Below are 23,656 nucleotides of genomic sequence, written 5' to 3'. Positions count from 1 at the left end.
GCGTTATCGTTACAACATTATGAAAATGAGAACTTTACTGAGAAAATACGAGCTAAAGGATAAGAATAAGTCGAAAAATGGTATATCATTGGGACAAGGTGTAAAAGCAAATAAGACAAACCATATGGGTTTGCTCTCATTCTGGTATCCACGGAAAGCAATACGCTGATTGTTGGGCTTACACAGCTGCGCAATTACCTACATTGGCACAACAATCAAAACCAGGCTCAGATATAAATGAAATCATATATATTTTCCATCAAAATGAAAATACATTTTCACGCCACGTAATATTCATATTAGCTCTTTTGTAGCTGGAATATGGTATGCGCCACTCATATTTACGGCGTTTAGCGGTTTTTTATTCTTGTATTAGGAGTTTTTCAAAGTTTTTTATAAATCAAATGTGTGAATTTGAATGTAATGTTTCTTGATTACACGTTAAGCGATATAAATGGTAGCCTTTGTCACATTAGCGCCCAAATGATCTAGTGGTTACGACACTGGTTCTGTGTGTGCATCGAATGTACACTAGTTTTTTTTTTCTATTCGGTCGGATTGAAAAAAATATTGGGTTGGCTGGTAAATAAACTCGGATTGCCTGGTCAAATTTAGCGTTGTAACCACTACAACTAGACCATTTTGGCGATAATTGTTAAATGGATTATACATATGGAGCCCGATATCTTCTAAACGGCTTAACCGATTTTGATCACTAAACATGAGTTTGAAAGGTATTGACAAATAGTGTCTCATGCATTCAAGGTCAAATACAATAACTGAAGGTATTATAGAATTTAGTGAGCTTGAAAACAGCTTTTCCCATAGGAAATGGATTTGGTCATATTTATGAGGCCTATAACTTAGAAATTAGAATTTTCCCAGATATGAGCCATACACCGTTAGACGCATCTAGAGTCCTCCTACAAACGCTCAGTTATTTTCGCAATTCGCAGGTGGAAATTTTGCGTAATTTTTGAAAAGATGACATTTGTAAAGTTCAATTTTTCGGTTTTTCGGCTATACTGAGCCATGTGTATGTACATATATGTCCGATCCTGACCACTTGAGGACCATTTGAAAGGTTAATTCAACGCTATTGATTTGGTGTATCTGCGATTTTCTTGTCTCTCTTTGAACCTAAGATACATACCCTCCAAAAATACCTACCCAGTTCTATAGCTTGCTTATGGGTGGTCAAAAGTCACAAACTACACCGGTTTTAAATCGGTCTCGACACCCTTTTGAAATATAGAAATAAAATTCAAATCGGTCTAGCTTTTCTACATACATACAAATATACATACATACAAACATTTCCCCTTTTTTAAATAGAAAATGAGTCAAATTTCTGAGCTCGGTAACTTTTGAATGGTATAGCCGATTTTCAAAATGACAGACAAAATAACATAGATAGACATGCGTTTTTAAGGTACTGATCAATACTATCAGAAGCCGCAGAGGTCGGACTAAAATTTTCGAAATTTTTGGGAATTTTGAACGAAAAACAGACCCCAAATGGGGAGAACCGTAAGCCCATACACTTTGGAAAAACTTTAAGATTGGAAGATTGACACCCATTTTTCAATTCAGTCAGGTTGTCAGAATCGAAAACTTAGCGTATATACAGGGTGAGGCAAATAAAGGGCCTATTAGAAATATCTCGAGAACTAAAGGCAACAGAATCATGAAAATTTGAATTAAGGGGGTTTTGAAGAGTAATCTATTTAATGAGAATATTTTCATCTATTTGCTACTTCCGGTTATACCGGAAGTTGCTTATAACTTCGATTTTTTCAATGGGATACCCTGTATATTTTTACATTTTTGGATTCTCTTCGATGTCTTCTTTCTTAAAATATCAGGTTTTGTAATATTATACAGGGTATTTTAAAAGAAAATCACGTTTTTGCATTAATTTCGTAGCAATATTCACACCCTGTAGAATTGTAGTAGTTTGACATAGAAAACTCTACTTACGTTCAAATGATTTTTAATGTAGTCTACTATTGTTAAGCATCATTAGTATAGCTAAATTTTTAATTTTAGTATACAGGGTTGGTCGAAACTCAGAATGAGTATTTTCTGAGTTTTCTTAAATGGAACACCCTGTATTTTAGTATTGTAATAAAATGATATTTTATGGTACTTTTTTATTTCTTAAGCATTCCCTATACCTAACTGCTTTAATTTGTGCTTTATTGTTAATCACAACAACAATCTTAACTACGTAGGTATTTTGATAGCTAAACCATTATTGGTAATTTTAAGGATCAGTCTGGATTAATACGTATTTATTTCTGAAAAATTATTTGTGATTGAATTTTTTCACGACCAACCTAATAAAATTTTACGTATTTTTTGTTGCAATTAATGTTTAGATTGAATCACCAATAACTCACAAATTAAAGCAATTAGGTATAGGGAATACTTATAAAATAAAAAAGTACCATGAAATATCATTTGGTTACAATACTAAAATACAGGGTGTTCCATTTAAGAAAACTCAGAAAATATTCATTCCGAGTTTCGACCAACGCTGTATACTAAAATTTCAAAATTAGCTACACTAATGATTCTTAACAATAGTAGACTATATTAAAAATCACTTGAACGTAAGCAGAGTTTTTAATGTCAAACCGTTACAATTCTACAGGGTGTGCATGTTGCTACGAAATTAATAAAAAACGTAAATATCTTTTAAAATATCCTGTATAATATTACAAAACCTCATATTTTAAGAAAGAAGATATTGAGGAGAATCCAAAAATGTAAAAATATACAGGGTGGCCCATTTAAGAAAACGAAGTTATAAGCAACTTCCGGTATAACCGGAAGTTACAAAGAGATGAAAATATTTTCATTTAATAGATCATCCTTCAAAACCCCTACATTCCAATTTTCATGATTCTGTTGCCTTTAGTTCTCGAGATATTTCTAATAGGCCAGTTATCTGCCTCACCCTATATAGTGTCCCATTTAGAGGGGTGTGCGCCACTGGGGAGTAGTACCGTTCTCTGGGATATGGATTCAACAATTTAATTAAATTTCATCTATATACCCGCACATGACAATTTTCAACTGTTTCGGTTTATAGCATAAACTAAAATTCATGTAAACAGAAATCCCTCATAAATGTGGTTGATTTGTGTTTTGTTACGCAATAAAAGTTTTAATGCATTTAGCACAGAACAACGATATGCTGGAAACATACCATATGGAAAATATTGCTGCTGAATTTTCGCAAATATTATATTTTACACAATAGGAACATAGCTAATATGTAGATAGTATAAAGGTATGCAAAAAATAAAACATAGTTATTTATGTGTTTATAGAGAAATATTATGATAAATTAATACAAAGCCATTGTTAAAAACATCTATTACGAGCACAAAGACATAGACAAGTACCTATAGAAGAGAAGAGCTTAACAGAGGAGAAATGTCCATAATAGAATAATTGTGACACAATAAAAACAAAAAGAATAATTGTTGGTATCAATATTAAAAGAGAAAGTAAAAATAACAAAAGAAAAAGTGGCAGAATAAAACAGTAGGTATAAAACGATAAAATAAAAAGTATAAAAAAAATAATAGTCAAGAAATATGCTGAAGCAACTAATGGAGAAAAAATAAGTGAATGGGACAGAAAAATATGGAGAATGTATGGCAAACACTGAAAGACACAATACTGAATACAGCAGAAACATGTGGTGTAAATAAAAGTAACATTAAAAACAAAATGACTGTATGGTAGTCGGAGAAAATTAGGCGTCAAATACAATTAAAAATTGATACATACTTGGAAAAAATGGCTAAGCTATTCAAATGTGAAAAATGGGAAAAAACCAATGCATTCAATACCTATCTACACGTACTATCTTTTCGTAGATTTTAAATCGGCTTATAATAGTGTCCTAAGAAATCAATTGTATGAAGCCATGGATGAATTCCACATCCCCGATTTTACGTACGCAAGAGATTTTAGTTTGCCTTGTACAAAAACTTATGTAATCGCGTCCACTGATCCGCATCGTACGGATCGCATTATCAGCAATCATTGTAAGGCAAACTAAAATCCGTTGCGTACGATGCGTACGATGCGGGTGTGTGGACGCTTGGCTTAAGGCTACAATACGTAAATTTGTTTGCAAAATCTAAATTCACGGCGAACAATCACAGGCGTATAAAACGCATGTTGGGCTGCGACAGGGAGATGCGCTGACGTGTCTCCTTTTCAACAAAGCTCTGGAAAAGGCGGTCAGAAATGCCCGAATAGACAACAGAGGAAATATTTTTAATAAATCATCCCAAATTTTGGCATATGCAGATGATGTGGACCAAGCTGCTCGCACAACACGCAAGCGAGAAGAAATGTATAAAGTCCTTTTCATGGGCATTTTTCAGTGCGTCACAAATGATAGAAAAAATGGTAAGTCTGTGATAATACACATTTATAACATTTTTTATTCTAACATGACATTTTAGTTAAATCTGACAGTTGTCACATTTTATTTGCAATTTGGCATAAAAACAAATCAATTGTTTATATTGCATTTATAGAATGGTATTTTCTTTGATTTGTATATTATATATCCTATCTATTTTCTCTGAACAGCAAGAATATATATGATTGTTTAATGAAAGTCTGTGAAACTAAAATTAACCTCTAAACTTATTAATCCTGATAATTTGGTATATTATGTACATATGAAAAAAGAAGAAGAATATGTATAATGGAAAATGTGGTGAGCAACTTGGACAGTCCATAGCGGCCAGCTTTTGAACTGAGTAGAGAGCTGTAGAAGAGTTTGCTATGGAACCCTAAGGACCTCATTGCCTTCTTTATGTATGAACAGAAAACAAAAAAGTTGTGACTGGCTAATTGACACCCAAGTCTATGCCATAAAAAAAATATATTATATAATTCGTAAATAAATTTTTTTCGATTATAGCGCCATCTATCGACAACTAGAATAAATGTTATAAATGTCTGTAATCACGGACGTGCCTTTTTTCGTGGAAACGAAAAACTGTGACTCACTGAAAGATGCCTATGAGAAAAAGAATACCACCTTCTCAAATGCCTCAAAAAATATGGTTCTGCAAGTAAGCGAGGAGAAAACTAAGATGATGACATCAACACCCAACAATAGAGCCAGAAACATCGGTCACCAATTCACGGTTGATAACTCTACCTTTGAAGTGATGGACAAATTCACATACTTAGGCTCCCTGATCACCAAGGAGAACGTCATGACAGAAGAAATCAAGCGAAGGATAATCTTAGCAAACAAATACTTTTTTGGACTGAGTAGACATATGAGAAGTAGAAACATGCCAAAAAGCAAAAATAACCATATACCAAACCCTTATACAACCAGTATTCACATATGGATCGGAGACATGGACCATCTCCAAAGTAGATAAAAAACCTTCTGCTTATATTTGAACGAAGGATCCAGAGAGGAATATTCGGTGGCCTCTGTGAAAAGGGTGTTTGGAGGAGGAGGTACAACTACGATGTATACCACAGATATAAACATATATTTAGTGGTAAATACGTAGTATCTCTTATAAGAATAGGAAGACTAAGATGGGCAGGACATTTAGCAAGATCACAGCAGAACAACCCTCCTAGAAGAATCCTTTATCAATACCTATAAAAATCAGGTTACTACTATGTTGTATATCTTTCCTATACCTATATGTTCTACATAGTTGAGTCGTGGACTACCACAGACGCCACCTGCAAGAAAATGGACACTTAAAGCAACATTTCGAAAGTGTCCATTCTCGAAATTTTCCACATTCGACAATAGTCGAATCCTGAAGCTATCGTATACCGATTATGTTAAAAATCAGGGATGTTTATTAAGAATACAAAAAGAAAAAGAGCTGTAAACCACAATAAAACAGCCAAAATCGAATACCTTGGTCACATCATGAGGAACAACGAGGGGTGTCCCGGAAAATAGTGCGTTCCTTTAAGGTATGGAGAGAAAACACAATTTGGAACAAAAAATTCCTATACCATTTTTTTATAAAGTTAACCGTTTCCAAAAAAAAGTTAACACTGTTTTCCATATACCTGTATTTTAATGTTTGGAAATTTTAATAAACTGGCAACATCGTACGCACTACGGAATAATAACAGATAATAAGAACTCGTTTGTGATTGTGATTTACAGTATTTAAAATAATCCAACCTAATAGTAGGTAATACTTATGTATTTAGTATTTGTTTACTAAAATTATTTTCTTTTGAAATGCATTGAAATACCTATTGCATAATTTTAAACGAATTGCACATCTTTTAACATAAAAACACATCTTTTAACTGAACTAGTATTATGTATTTAGTAAGGTTTAAATGGGTTGAATGCTGAGTATTGCTGAGGGCTTTAACTGAATTACATAGTTTTAATAGTTTACAGTGGAACTTAAATACACCAGATAATATCTCAGTAATTTTTTTACTTGTGAACTGAAATAACTAAGTTGTACTTACTTGAAAATAATTATTATACCGAATAGATGTTTCAAGTAACCTTTCACAAACACCATTTCACAAACACCAAAACATTTTGAAAGAAATTAATTATAGTATGCCTCTCCATTTAGTGATCTGCCATAAATAATCAACGTAATAACATAATAGGTAATACACTCACGATTCGAAAACATTTTCGGCATTGACACTAAACAGGATTCTTTAAAACTATCTGTTTACTATCTATCTTCTATCTATTTACATGGAACTGTCTATGCTTAAATTTGCGTACCGCACATAGTTGTCAGATTTAAATTTGCATATCAAAATGTATTTTAATTTTTTGGTCAAACGGTTGCATTTAGAAAAAAATGTTATAGGAGTTTTTTGTTCTACATGGTGCCTTCTATCTATACCTTTAAGGAACGCACTATTTTCCGGGACACCCTGTATACAGTATGGTGCAAATGTTTGGAATAAATTCGTTATTTCGTAAGCCAGCGGCATTAAGGAAAAATCCTGAAACAGGTCGATTTTATTTTTAAATTATGATTTTTTAGACATATATCATACTAGTGACGTCATCCATCTGGGGGTGATGACTTAATCGAGGGTTTTTTTAGTGACAATAGGTGTCGTGTGATAGCCTATTTAAAAGGATATTCAAATCTCTATTCAGTAATGTAAACATTATTATAATTATTATTTATACAGGGTGTTCAAGAAAAAAAAATTGAATTAAATTAATTGACACAAAAAGAAGAATGTATGTAATGTATTTAATTTAATATACATTCTACTGCCGCCAGAAAACAGAAAAAAATGTTTTTTGATAAATAAACATTGCTTTTCGCTAATTTCAATGTTAGAGCTGCCACGCATCTGCCCCTTGACAGTTTGAACATATAATTTAAGCGAAAAACAATGATTATTTGTGAAATAAACATATATTTCGGTGTTCTGAAAGCATTAGAATGTATTTTGAATTAAATAAATTACACACATTCTTCTTTTTATGTCAATTAATTTAATTAAAAATAATTTTTCTTAGACACCCTGTATAAGTAATTATATCAATATGTATATTACTATATAGATAATTGAATAACCATTCAAATGAGCTAGCACACGACCCTAATTCTCATTTTAAAAAATCATCGATTACGTCGTCACGTCCAGATGGATAACGTCACTAGTATGATATTACTCTGGGCTAATTAGCAAAATTCATGGAAAAGTTATTTACCAGCAATTTTATTGCTGGAATCGAATTATAAGATCCTATATATTAATAATATAGGTATGCAAAGTCCGCAGATAGTGTGCTACTTTTTTTATAAACAAAATGGCGCCGATAAATCGTATTTTTTTTCAATTATTGCTCTATAACTCCGAAGATTTTAACTTTACAACAAAAACACCCAAATAAAAATTCACCGTAATTAAATTCTGCATAAAGATATGTTTTTCACAATTTGCTCCGACAAAAATTTTCCTCGGAAAATGCGGGTTTTCCTAACAAAAACTCTTTTCAAAAAAGTTTTAGGTAAGTAATTATTAATCAATAATTAAATAACTTAGTGACATCAAAGCTTTCTTGGTATAGATTGTAATTCCAGAAGCCGGTGAAAATTAAACGAATATTTTAGCAACAATTAAAATTTTTAATTAACAATTTACGATCGCAATAATAACCAAAATAATCATGATACATTGATCAAACTTATAAAGATTATAAAGATGAGATGCCTATTTAATATTTTATTGACAAAATATAAATTTTTCTTTTTTTGCATACTCTTTGAATTTTGAAAAAAAAAATAGTTATAATACGCTGGTCTAATTAGTAAAGTACAAAGAAAGGTTATTTACCAGCAATTTTATTGCTGGAATCGAATTATAAGATCCTATATATTATTAATATAGGTATGCAAAGTACCTATATTAGGCGAATGCGTAAAGTATGCACAGATAGTGTGCTACTTTTTTTATAAACAAAATGGCGCCAACAAATCGTATTTTTTTCAATTATTGCTCTATAACTCCGAAGATTTTAACTTTACACCAAAAACACTCAAATAAAAATTCACCCCAATTTAATTCTACATAGAGGCATGGTTTTCCCGATTTGCTCCGACGAAAATTTTCCTCGGAAAATATGGGTTTTCCCAACAAAATCTCGAATTTTCAAATAAATTTTTTGGGCCAGTAATTATTTATCAATAATTATATAGCTTGGTGAAATAAAAGCTTTCTTGGTGTAAATTATAAATGCAGAAGCCAGTGAAAATGAAACGAATATTTTAGCAACAATTTAATTGTTAATTAACAATTTACAGTCGCAATAACAACCAAAATAATCATGAGACATTAATCAAAATTAGAAAGGTTATAATGGTGTGATGTTTATTTAATATTTTGTCGACAAAATATAAATTTCTCTTTTTTTTTGCATAATCTTTAAATGTTATTAGCATACATTATTTATTAAAAGTGTCGTCGCGCGGCCGGTCGTCGCTCCGAGTGAAAATTTTAGCTACAGTACTGTATTAGTCTACTTTCGCGCGTGTAAATTACAAAAAAATATATTTATAATCTTTAATTAAAATATAACCATTAAACTGATAATCGATATTTTTTTGTAAATAATTAGCCTGTACTTTAAACTCACTTCTATGCTTTGAAAGAATTAAAAAAAATTATAAACACCGTAGTAGTCGTATGTTTACTTTGCTGTTTCATAACTGTTTTGCAAATGGTTGCAAAAAAGTTTTAAAGCATTCATTTTCAAAATTTTTGAAATGCGCATTTTAGCTATTATTTTAAATTATAATATAATAAAAACTTTCTGAGAAACGTTAATTTGTTTATAACATTTATAACATTTAAAGATTATGCAAAAAAATAAAAAATTTATATTTTGTCGACAAAATGTTAAATAGGCATCTCATCTTTATAAGATTTCAAAGTTTGATCAGTGTACCATAATTATTTTGGTTATTATTTCGACCGTAAATTATTAATTAAAAATTGAATTATTGCTAAAATATTCGTTTAATTTTCACCAGCTTCTGGAACTATAATCTAAACCAAGAAGGCTTTTAAGTCACCAAATTATTTAATTATTGGTAGATAATTACTTATCTAAAACTTTATTTGAAAATTAAAGATTTTGTTGGGAAAACCCGCATTTTTCGAGAAAAATTTTCATCGGGGCAGATCGGGAAAACATGTCTCTATGTAAAATTTAATCTCGGTAAATTTTTATTTGCGTATTTTTGTTGTAAAGTTAAAATCTTCGGAGTTATAGAACAATAATTTAAAAAAACACGATTTTCGGACGCCATTTTGTTTATAAAAAAATTGGCACACTATCTGAGGACTTTGCATAACTATATTAATAATATATAGGATCTTATAATTCGATTCCAGCAATAAAATTGCTGGTAAATAACTTTTCCCAAAAATGGCCTATTCTCCGATAATCAGCCCAGACTATATATACCTATATTATGTCAAAAAATCATAAGTCAAAAATAAAAATCGACCTGTCTCAGGATTTATCCCTAAAGCCGCTGGTTTACGAAATAACGAATTTATTCCAAACATTTGCACCACACTGTAGGCTGCTGCAACTAATCTTATAGGCAAAAGTAGAAGAAAAACGCGGACTAGGAAGGTGAAAGATTTCCTGCCTGAAATATCAACGTACGTGGTTCAACACAACAACCTCAAATCTTTTTAGAGCAGCAGTGTGCAAAGTACAGATTGCCATGATGGTCGCCAACATCGAAACGGATAGGCACTACAAGAAGAAGATGTTTTTTGGAAAATAAAAAATCTAAAGGTTTTTATTTTTTTAATAATATAGTGAAATTTTACTAATAGTTGAAACCGTTAATTCGATTATTCTCTGTTCTTTACTGAAGCCAGTCACACAAAAACCACGATTTTTCAACGAGTTTCTACCACATCTACGAGTTCATTTTGAAAGAAAATAATTCTAGTCAAGTTTTCCTACTACTTTCTTTAATTTTGAATAAGTGCTTTAAGTGGAAAACTTTTGCGCCCTGATTGGTATTCACGGGGCTAAAAGGAGACTTTTGAACTTTCTCTTATTCTCACGAAGGCAATGCCTGATCGGAAACTTCATGAGCCCAATGGCACAAAGAAAAAAAAGGGTTTTATAACTTTCAAAGCATAAAAAATATTACGAGGGTCAATATTTTTTGTCCGCTTGCGTTTGATAAAATTGATGTAGAAAAAGGGCCATTTAATATGACTTTTACTAAAGATAAGAAAACTGCTGACCCATAAACTTAAATAAAGCATGTGAAGCACCGAGTCGTTCGATATTTATTAGTAGCTGCCCTTAAAAGTCAATTTCATCTTTTAATAGAGAGTTATCAAGTAAAATTCTATCCATCCGTTATTTTGACACGTAAACGCTATTTTTTTACGGTATAAGTTTTAACGTATATGTAATTTTAGAGTTATCAAGTGGTTGAATTTCTGCTTCACGTTAATAGTTGACAGTTGTCAGTCAAATTTCGTATTTGACAGCAAAATATTTAAATTTGTTTAAATTTTTTTCTGTTTTTGTTTTTTTTCACCCAAGATACATATTTTGTAATTTTGACTTGTTTTGTACAATTTGGATTTCAAATTTTTCTAAAAAATATGGAAGAGATCTTAGAACAGGCAATGTTACTTGAAGCCAATGACGATGATATAGAGTACTTAATACTAAATCTCGTTTTAAATGATGATAACGTTCAAAATCAAAATGTACATCCTGTCTTAGATACCTTAGAACCTGAACAAGCCAAACAGTATTTTCGGTTTGAAAAACAGGATATTCCAAGGCTTGTACAATTGTTAGGGATACCAGATATAATTGTAACAGAAACTGGCCATACCTGTACTGGTAAGTAATGCTGAGAGGAACTAAAACTTTAAACTCAACCAAACCAAAACAGTCAACCAAAACCAAGCCAAGAAAACAAAGACAAAACACCTGTTAACATACAAAATAAAATTTCATAACACAACATATTTATTTATTACATGAACATGACAGAACTGAAATGGCCGAGTCACTCCGAGTCCTGCCGAATTGGTGCGATTCGCTGCTAACGTTACCGTATTTTAAGCCCGCTATCCGACCTACCGTAACGGAGCACGTTAACGTTAAATCATTTCCGTTATTCAATATTCATACTGCGCATGCTCCATTGCTAAAATAACGTTACCGTATTCTCCTCGAGTTACTTGATAACTCTCTAATATTATAAAAGCTTAACCCTATACTGCGCAATGTAGCAGATCTGCTACAACCTATTTAAATAATCATTTCCTTAAATTGTGTGTATTTAAAGCCGTCGCTGTGCTTCGTATCCAGTCTGATACGTCCTTACGTACTAGGAAATAAGGCTACATACCCGGCAATCGTTTTAGTTCGCGCGTGAATTTTGTTAGTTGTCTGGCAAGTGCCTATTCGCGTTGAGCACGTGTTGTAGCTCTTCAGATTTTGGTTGGTTTTTATTCGTTTTTTCGTAATTCTTTTATTTTGGCTGCATGACTGATGAGATTATTGATATTCAAAGCTTACCAGTAGAGTTTGAAGATGGGGTTACTGTCACAGAGTTTCCAGACCAACCAATAGAACCTATTGAGGAGCCAACTATCGTCGATGTCGATGTAGAGGTTGAGCCAATCACTACTCGAATCAAAAATATAGGGTGGAAGAAAAAAAAACCTATCCATTGATGAAGTAGGGAAGACTTTTAGAGGAAATACCAACCTTCCTAATGCTATAATGGACTTGTCAACACCGTATGCTTTTTTCAAGTACTTTTTTGACAATAAGTTGATCGAAAAATTGTATCAGAGTACAATACCTATGTTATTCAAAAGGATCCGAGTAAACCTGCTGGACTGACCACCGCAGATATAAATCAATACCTAGGAATTTGCATTTATATGTCCCTAGTTCACATGCCTAATTGTCGTAGTTATTGGTCCAATTCCCTAGGCTATCCGCAAATAAAAAACGTAATGAGTGAGAAAAGATTCGAATTTATCAGGAAATGTATACATTTCAACGACACTGTGAGTTTGGATCAAAATGATGTGGATCGAGAAATCGAGATCGTCTTCATAAATTACGGCCCCTTGTCGATCATTTGAATAACAAATTTCAAAGCATACCATTGGAACGAAAGCTTTCAGTAGATGAGCAGATGTGCGCCTCAAAAGGAAGACACTATATGAAACAATACATGCCTGCCAAACCCCACAATTGGGGATACAAACTTTTCGTTTTATGCGGTGTTAGTGGATATTCCTACAATTTCGAAATATACACTGGTACAGAAAACGATAGAAGGAATCGTGGGGTAAATGAACCAGACCTAGGAGCAAGTGCCAATGTAGTTGTCAGATTATCTAGGATTATCCCGGAAAATCAGAATTATGTTGTTTACTTTGATAACTATTATACGTCATTGCCTTTACTCCATTATCTTGCTAACAAAGCTATATATTCCCTAGGCACTGTTAGACGAAACCGTATTCCAAACTGTAAGTTGCCATCTGAAGACGAAGCAAAAAAAAATGGATCGTGGGACTTCAGTTGAGTATGTGTGTGACTTTGAAAGCGTGGAAATATCGTCAGTCGCCTGGAGAGACAACAAGACTCAAGACTGTTTGCTTGTTGTCAACATATGCTGGAGAATTTCCGAAAGGAAATGTTGCCAGGTTTGACAGAAAAAGAAAGCAAAAAATCAATATTGAATGCCCTAAGCTGGTTCAGGAATATAACCGACATATGGGAGGGGTGGATCTTATGGATAGCCTCATTGGGCGCTACAAAATCAAAATTAAATAAAAAAAAGTGGTATATGAGGCTATTCTATCTTCTTCTTGATATGACGCTTGTAAATTATTGGCTTCTTTACCGTCGATGTTGCAGAGAAAACGAGGCAGAGAACTGTATGAAACTTGCCGAATTTCGGGCTGAAGTGGCATACCTATTGCTTATGCAACGTTGGAAGTAATAATTTGGTGAAGAGAGGAAGGCCATCAGATCTTGAAAAAGAAATAGCAAAAAAAAAGAAAAGGTCAGCAACAACAACGTATATTCCTCCAAAAGACGTTAGGCTTGATGGTCACTCACACTGACCATTATACAAAGACAAAAGACAGAGATGCAAGATGCCAAAGTGTACTTCTTTTTCGTATATTTAATGTTCAAAATGTGGACTACATCTTTGCCTGAACAAAAATAATAATTGTTTTCATAGATTCCATTCAATTTAGTTATTTAGTTATTATAACATATTATACTTAATAATAATCTATTGAAATTTGTTTTGTAAAAATTTCCGCTATGTATCACATATGATACAAGATTTTTCAAAAAATTAAAGTTTTTTTGAAAGTTAGATTTTTTTACTATTTTTAGGCATAAGTTTATTCCATAATGCAACTAAAAATATTTTTTTTATTACAATACAAAAAATTGCGCACTATAGGGTTAATGCGACATGTCACGCAGTCTGTCCAGGACATTTCTCGATATGTAAACATTAAACCCAGATAGCACAAGTACGTTTTATGGACTTCCAATGGACGTACATCTGTGTACATTGGAACGTCCAATGGACGTCCCGCTAAGGTACAATGGGCATCCGATGGACGTCCAAAGAACGTCCAGAGTTCACAAAATTGGACGTCCATAGAACGTCCGCTACAAACGTACAGTGTACGTTGTTGAAGCTTTCAGTGTACATCTTATGTACATTCAATGTACATCTGATGTACATTCAATGTACGTCTTATGGACATTTTTGTAGGGCACTTTTCAGAAAGCAATCTAGTGTCCATAATTTTTTGAATACATACATAGCAAAAAGCCTTTAGGTATAGGAAATAGTTCCTATAATACTAAACTTATACTTTAAAATATTACACAAAATACCTTTTTTATTTCTCTTTATTATAACTTTATTGTGTACTTTATTATAGGAACTTCATTAATGCACGACTGCACTTGCACGATAAACAGCAAACACAAAGATATCACAGGATGTATTATATTGTATGTAATAACTTAATAAAGACAAAATTCAGATAATGGCGCAATATGAAGCATGCACATTAAAAGAGGTTTATTTCTGTTCTGTTCTGAGTGAGTGTTCTGTTTTCTTCCAAACATTATTTCTTAGAACTTAGAGTCAGTACGGTTGTATATTGCAAGCGGGTTTGCCATTCTGTGAATTATCATACATAAATCCTCCTTCAGTATTCCACAACAATTAACAGCGATAATCCCCTAAAAGTACCTGCCTAATACTACCTTTTACGACCGATAGCGCGAAGAGCGACAACGTTGTCAAGAAGATTCTCATTTAGTTTGGCGGGAAATTTAACAGTTACAAAATGCACATTTAAGATTTAAATTGGTAGTGTCTAATTATTGTAAGTTCTATAATTACCGATGCGCGATGTAGCTCCGTTATTATGAAAAAGTTTACCATCATTGTATCATCTAATATTATATAGGTTTAATTAAAATAATTTTAGTGGTTCAGTGTTTTAATTCGATGATGAAAAAATATGTGACTACATTTCTTAGAAGCTTCTTGTATTCTAATAATAATATTGCTTTGATTAAAACAAGAAGCTATATATAATTACTGATAATAGTAGCGTTTTGTGTAAAATCTCCATGGACCACAAATGGATGTCCAATGTACGTTGAAATCAAACGTCCAATGGACGTCGCGTAATGGACGTACATAGTACGTCCAGTTTTGGTCCATGGACGTTTGGACTTTAAATGTACGTCCATACTTTAAATGTATGGACGTCCATCGGACGTTGTGTGCTATATGGGAATGACGTTTAATAAACGTCATTTAATGTTTTATATTTTTTTATAATAGCTTCAGAATAACTAAACCGATTTAGCTAATTTCGATTTTGAAACATTTGTAGAAATCCAAGGAAGGTATATACACCGAGAGAACAATTTCTTTTCTCCTAAAACACCGATTTCTTTGAGCAATATTTCTTAAAAGTTAACATATCCTATTAACTTTAACATACCGGTTCACATATAAAGAAACGAGTTTTTTAAACACAACTCAATAATTTCTTACAGATAATTTCTTCAATACTACGAAATGCATTAATGGTTACATTTAATTTTCTTATCCTAAAGTTTTTATTTCTTAAATTGAAAACTACAATTATTTTGCAGTATAAGAAATATAATGTTAAGTTAATCCATATTTATATTTGTGAACAAGAAATTTTCTTGCAATCAAATAAATATTTTAAACCACAAGAAATAATTCTTCAGAAATACCCTCTGTAGTAGCTGTGGTTATAAAATAAAAACTTTGTCATTAATGCCAAAATGTTACTTGCAAAAAGATTTTCTTCCACAAAAGAATTGCGCAGATTAACTATTTATGATTTAGTCGTCAGTGTTTGTCAAGATGGCGTGATATGTTCATGTTCATATAGATGGATGTTGGATTTATTGATGTACTTTAAAAATTAACGGATATTTTGAAGGTACGTACATATATAGGCATTAAATAAAAGTAAATTGAGTAATTTAAGATGTAATAATAATATTGTTGCGTATCCGAATGGTTAAAAAAGAAACATAATAGTATGTTTTTAGGTATAATGATGGACGACTCTGAAATAAAGGAGCTTATTATTCTAACTGGGAAATATGCCACAATTTAAAGCTGGGACAGAATGATATAATATATAGCTTGAGAACAATGTTAAGAAAGGAGTTATTAACCAACTGCGGGGCCTTCCAGAAATGGTAGAACTTCATACATGTAAGTACCTTTTTAAAAATGTGTATACTTATGTATCAACTATAATAGGTTTCTTGAATGTATCGTCTTCTATAAAAATATACAATACAACGCTATATCAAACATGGCGGGTGCAACGCTGAGGATTTTTTCTGTTAATTTATTTGAGATAAAGAAATCAGTTAGTCTAAAAGAAATACATGTTTATGGTTAAGAAATGTTATTGCCGAAAACCGTGAATTAGTTAATATGTATTAAATGACTTAGATGTAAACTAATAATACTTTCCCGTAATAAAATTTCTTAATGATTAGGTTTGCTGTCTCTTTTAGATTATAAAAATTAAGAAAATTACATATTATTATGTCTGCCTCAATGTTTCACATTGGTTGTATTTTCCCTCTTGTTTTAGCTAAACAATGTTTATTGTGTGACTTAATATTATACAAATAAATAATTAATATTTCATTAACAAAAAGAAAAAAATAAACAAAGATGTGTAGGTTACATAATGCCATGTTTGAACTAAATATGATTGATTATTATTAGTATTAATAGTTCTTATGTGGGGCCGTGTATTTGTTTTTTTTTTTGTATTTCCTAAATTTGTCAAAATAAATATCTATATCTTTATAAAAAAAATTTTAAAAGTAAGTTTACTCTTTCTACATAACGATTTTGTTTTAGTGAATTGCTGATATACAAAGTGCTATTAACAAAAGAAGGAAAATTTGAGGAAGTTGGATTTGCCTCTCCATCCTTTTATTATTGTGTAGAAGCCAGTGGTTTAAGAGTGGAGAAAATATTTGTATGTAATAATAACGTTTTATATCTTGTTTTATTAATAAATAATGATTTTACCTTAACACAATTATTTATTTCCCGTAGGTAATATCACTTTATTTTCAAGAAATATTAACTTAACTCTAAATATACGTTTATCTCTGCGAAATATATTTCTTAACATTAAATAAATTAATTATTAATAGTAAAATAATAATATTCCTTACTAAGAAATATTATTGCTCAGAAAGAATAGTTTTCTAATGTGTAGAAAATATATTTTTATGACTAATAAAATTAATTAACATCAAGTGTAATTTCTTTCTGATAAATGGGTTTGAAGTTTGCCAGAAAGTGATAGTTCAATCATGTTTAAGATATATTTCTTTGGCTATAGTAGAATTTATTTGAAATATTTTAGAAAATTATATCTTACATACAAAGATATATTTCTTAGGCAATATGCCAAGTCGATCTTTCTTAAATATTAATAAAGTTTCTTTATGTCAAGAATTTTTTTCTCTCGGTGTACGATGAGAAAATGTGATGAAATTGTATTCCCGATGTGCAAGTACTTGGAGGGGATACGAGAAACGATTGTGCGAGAATAGCGGAGAAATCTTGCAACTTTCTTGAATAATTCATATTGTCAATTGAAATTGTCAAATTTACGTATATTTCATACCTACTGTCATTGAAGAAGAAAAATTATATGTTACTCCAAAATATTGATATGATATGCAATTGTATGATATGATATGATAATTGTATGTATTTTGCTTGCAGTACTGCATTTTAATAATTAATTTTATTTGCTACATACAATTGTTTACCTTTTAACAACATAACCTCAGTCTTAATTTTTCTTTTTATAATTTTTTTTGGGCAATGGCCTTGACAATTATCCAGCAACCAGGACCTATATGATTGACCAATATAATTAAAAGTGCGAAAAAAGTTGCCGAGCTATGAAACCAGGTGTCGCTTTTCCGAACTTGTACGGTCCCAATAGGCGAGGAAACGAAGCCTTACACCTAGGAATTTTGCGTAGTAAGATGAATCGCCATGCAATTTTTTGAATTCGATTCAGGAGAGTGTCAGAAAAGTTTGTAAACTAAATTGATCTCCGGCAGATAAAAATTTCCATAAGAAAAATGCATTCAAAGTGCATCTCGAAGAGATTGAACATGAAAAATTTATAACTCAGGAAATACTGACGGAAATGAGTTCAATTTTAATACTCAGGGGGTTTTCGAGATCGTTGAACATAAATTTCATCTCGCCGATGGACTCCAAGGTACCTGGTGTCCAGAGTGGAACTCGTTGCCTAGAGTTTTAGGTTATAATCATTCGAAATAAATCAATAACTTTTACTCGGTGGTTTTGGGGGTCGCTAAATATGAATTTTCTTTAGTAAACCATATGCCTCGGAAACCATCGTCGTCATGAAATTAGTACTCAGCGACTAGCAAAACCCCGAGTAATGGTTATTGACTGATTTTGAATGATAATATAAATCTCCGGGTGACGACTTCCACCATGGGCACCAGATAACTTAAAGACCATCGTCGACATGAAACTCGTGCTGAGCGAACCTCAAAACCCCCCGAGTAATGGATAGTGACTGATTTTGAATGGTTATAACATAAAATTCCAGGCGACAAGTTCTACCCTGGGCATCAGCGGTAAATCCCCCGAGTAATAGTTTTTGACTGATTTTGATTATAACATAAAACTCCAGGCGACGAGTTGCACCCTGGGGACTAGGTACCCTGGAGTTCACCGGCGAGATGAAATTCGTGTTCAGCGACCTCCAAAACCCCAAATGTAAAAATTGAACTCATTTATGTCAGTATTTCCAGAGTTATAAATTTTTCATTTTCCATCTCTTCGAGATGCACTTTGAGTGCATTTTTCTTATGAAAATTTTCATCTGCCGGAGAGCAATTTAGTTCACAAACTTTCCTTATACTCTCCTGAATCGAATGCAAAAAGTTGCATGACGATTCATCTAAAGGACCCCATTCACGTTGAGATCGGTATCGATACATATACAAGGTGTTTCATTAAGAATTGTCCATATAGTCACTGGAGAAACCTTAGCACAAATAACGAAGATTTAACCTAAAATATTTAAATAAAATATTCCTCCTTACCGAGATACAAGGTGTTTTATTTCAAATATTCTAAAATGAAGAATCACTGAAGAGCCACTGTCGTAATAATCATTTCAGCATGTTTTTTTATTCTTCGTTACTTTTTACGTAAATATCATACTTTTGTCTCAATGCAATAGAGTAAGTAGTTGTAGTTGTTCAAGTTATTTGCGTTTAAAGGTAATGGATTCAATATGATTATTTTTCTATTCTCATACTGTATCTAATATATCAATTATTATGATTTCACTACCTGTATCATAATGAACTTCATTATGATACAAAGTTTCATTACGATACAGATTTTTAACCAATAGAATCACGATAGGGCATTCGCGATAAAGGTGGTACACGCGCAGTGACCAATGGCGAGTCAAATACATACGCTTTCTCAATATGTCAACAAACTGTCAAACTGACAAACTACTTAATTTGTTTGCGTTACAAAGTTAATAAATTTGAATATTTTTTTGTTATGAATGATCATAGAAAAAATCGTGTATACAACTTGCCGCTAGGCGGCTCGTTTCGTATCCCTCATACTCGCTTCATAATGACCACCATTAAATGCTCGTTGCATAATATGCTAGTATTTTAAACAACATTCAATAGATTATTGTGTTTAAAATACATAATCTTATTGAATCCATTACCTTTAACCCTTTCAGACCCGGTGTCCATTGCAATGGACATACATTTACCTAACCTGTACAACAAAATTAAACTTCTGTACATTGCTGACAACTATGTACATATTTTTTATTTTACATATCTCAGTTACTACTAAACATAACACTTATCAGTTTAGTTTGAATCATAGTAAAGTTAAATGCTGTTAAAAAATATAGTGTGACATGGCGAATTCACGATATCCTGGAAAGCCTAAATAAATATTGTTTATTCACATTGTAAATTTGTTATATTATGTAACCGAATATCATTTTATACTATAGTAGACATATCAATTTATTTACTACTTTTTCAACATACATAATTTATTGTTGGTTTTTGTTGATAACAAACATTAAAATAATATGATGTCTACAGTTCTATATTGATATTTTTCAGATTGATATTGTTATAGGGGGCCTTTAAATTTAAAAGGACGAAATTTATGAGACTTTGCGGATAAAGGGCCCCATTCACGTTGAGATCGGTATCGATACATGTATAGCAACAAATTGCGATACTGGACAGCCAAATGCACTATGAGATTTGTATCGCAATACTGATACCTGAGATCTGTATCGATACCGATCTCAACGTGAATGGGGGCCTTTACTGTTCAAAATTCCTAGATCTGCAGTATTTTCGGCTAAGAGTAGAGTTAGCAGGAAATACTGAAAAGGGATTTACAGGAAAGATGGAAATTATTTACGATTATAAATAAAATAAATACTTTGATTTTTTTTCAATTAAGTGGAAAGTTGACTTATATATGTATAATAGTTTTTTTTTTATTTCAGACAGTAATGGATTTTTTCTCGTCGAACTGCGCCTGTATGAAGGGACGTAAACGACCCGTGATCAACTATGAATACTCCGATAGTGATTCGAAATCCGTGTCCGATATCGAACTGCGGGCTTCTAGTGAACCGCCGGAAACGAACAAAAAACCGAAGCAGAAAAACTGCTGGAAAATAAAACGGTGCATACCGAGGACCGTGCTGAGATGGTTCGGCCAGGATGAGGATATGAGTATGACGAAAATCGAGAAAAGTAAGTGGCAAATGTAGTTTTTTTTTTAATTTTAGTATAGAACACAAAATTATTCATCGACAAATGATAAGGAGATTTGCAGGGATCATTATCATTCCCCTTGCCTTTATACCTATGCGGGGTCAGCTTCACTAATCACATTTCCTTAGGTTTAGAGGGAAAGGATAGTTCATCTAATAGTAAGAAAGGAAATATGGAGGGAAAAAGGGGACTAGGAACGAAAGACCAGCATGGCTAAGAAAGGAACATCCGACAATGGACATGGCTAAATCTTGAACAGCTACTAAAAACAGCTGAAGACAAAGATGAGTTTGCAAATGTAGTAGCCAATTGAGGAGAGGGCACTTTAAGAAGAAGGATTTATTACTTACTCATTATACATACCGGTACTTTGTATTCTACGGGTCAAAAGATATATTATTTTCTAATAGATATATTATTTTAACTAAACATATAGCAATTCTATGATATTTTAACAATCAAAATTTAAATTATAAAATTAAATAATCTTTACGGAAACCCTGCATATTTCCTCACATTATTAATGAATCATTGTGTCTGTACTAAATTTTTACTACTCCTATTAATAATTAAATACCTTTACCTTAATCTATTTGCCCAAAACGTTATAAATTAATTTGCGGCACATTTCTCCCAAATCGCATAATGTAAAATATTCAAAGCATCCGTCTCGTCTTATTTCTCCTTTCTGCATGGATTCCTCCTCCAGAAAATTTTCAAATATCGACCAGTCCCCATGATGAGTTACGAGAAAAGCAGCTATCTTGTGAATCGAGTGCAAAATGTGAAGTAATATTCACATATGAGAGAATGTTATCCTCCCCCTCGCGGTTATCTCTTAACCGAATGTTTGCAGGGGGATCATAAATTTACCCTTTATTAGAATATATATTAAGGGGATAAAATTATTAAGAAAATCCCAATTAAGTATAGTACCTATTAATTTAGTTCTAACGAGAATTCATTTTTAGAAGAAAAACATTTGTTTACATATTATGTTTTATAAAAAAATGGTTATCCTTTGTTGTTGATAAATAGAGAGCGGAATATATGCAACACAACATTACCAAAATATGCGCATATATATGCATTACTTTTACTACAAATATGAAGGTATTTTTTCTAAATTTGTCTAAATATGCAAATGCATATTAAAAATACTCAAAACTAAAACAATATATTAAGTCGTAAGATCTTCAGAAAAGTTGCCTTCAAAAATACGTACAACTTTCCTCAAACAATCGAAGCCTTCATTTTTTTCTAAAACATTTTTTAATTTATTTCTAATTGTAATCCCTGTATTTCCGGGAATTTTTTGACAATGCGCAGAAAAAGTGTTAACAAGATTAACCGAATCACTTAATTGTAAATTCCTTTGTTCTAATAACTTTATTAGATCTGGTAAAAAACTAAAATTAACTTTTATGAACATAAGTTCTTTAGCAATTTGTACGTTACTTAAAGAACAAAGTACGTTACTTAAGCTAAGAACAAAAACGGAATTGTCTACAATTTGATGGATTTTTGTATTTTAATGCTTCTCTCTATGTCCGTCTTTATAGAAGTAAAAGCGAATTTGTCGAATAAAAACACTCTTTCCAGAAAAATTTCTTTTGTGGGACATGATGCTTTTGTTTGTCAGTTCCTCATTTAAAAAATGAAATGTGAAAATGAATGTAACTTACGATTTTGGAACAGGCCTTGCAAAATACTTTGTCTCCACTTAGCTTTAACTCGGGAAAACACTTTATCCAAGCTCTTTCTTAAATGGTAGACATATTTAAATTTAATATATACCAATCACTTCAAAAACACTAAATACGATACAACGGTTACTTTAAACAAATGTTGGCCGGAAACTGACAAAATAATTATTAGACCCTTAAAAGCCGGTAGGTACCTAGGGGAAGGGGGGTATGATGGGGTAGCTAAGGAAAATAACAAAAATACAACATAATTACTACGTTTATTACTATTACTAATTGATAACACGTTACGTCATTAATCTAACGATGATTTGGTACAATCTTTGGAAAATCAACCTATCACATTTTTCAAAAATTAGCCATTAATAAGAACATTATGAAAAACCATCTTGCCCCATACTATGGGGTATGATGGGGACATGGAATTGGGGCATGATGGTGATGCTAATTAATTCTCACAAAACAAACAAAAATGTGTATTTGCTCCAGATCTTCATTGTCCACCCTAGCACAAGCATTGTGAGCTCAACATCCACAGATCTGGCAGCCTACCCAGGGTTCTGACGATGTCACTTTATCTATGGCTGTTTTCATAGCATCTCTCGACCACTCTCCTCTTTTTGTTTTTTTCTTGTAAGTACGTACCATGGTATTATCTAAAATAATAATCCAATGTTATTTATTAAGAAATTTAAATTAACCCAGACTTACCACCAATGTTCCATCATACCCCGCACCCAATACCCCATCTTGCCTCAAAAGGTAACTTTGAACAAAAAAAAAATTCACTAATTAAATGTTTAACGTATTCACACAAACAATATGCCATTATCAAAATAAGAATACTAGTAAGCAACGATAAAAAAGACATTAATAAGGTGATCATAATTACCTTAAAATAACGATGGTTGTCCTTGCACAAAATTAGATC

At 32.0% G+C, this 23,656-nt stretch overlaps 1 protein-coding gene across 2 annotated transcripts in view; it reads left to right on the top strand.

The window, feature by feature from the left end:
- LOC126879182 (serine/threonine-protein phosphatase rdgC) overlaps positions 1-23,656 on the top strand; it is a 736,378-nt gene that overhangs the window by 276,119 nt on the left and 436,603 nt on the right. For both annotated transcript variants that reach the window (XM_050642225.1, XM_050642224.1), the window contains one exon: positions 20,746-20,998. In XM_050642225.1, coding sequence (XP_050498182.1) covers positions 20,752-20,998 — 247 coding nt within the window. In that variant the 5' untranslated portion in view covers positions 20,746-20,751. The remainder of the gene's footprint in view (positions 1-20,745; positions 20,999-23,656) is intronic.

Source organism: Diabrotica virgifera, chromosome 1 (assembly GCF_917563875.1).
Source record: "Diabrotica virgifera virgifera chromosome 1, PGI_DIABVI_V3a".
Lineage (NCBI taxonomy): Eukaryota > Metazoa > Arthropoda > Insecta > Coleoptera > Chrysomelidae > Diabrotica > Diabrotica virgifera.
The sequence above is the reverse complement of the archived record's forward strand: the minus strand, read 5'-3'. Positions and strand labels throughout refer to the sequence as shown.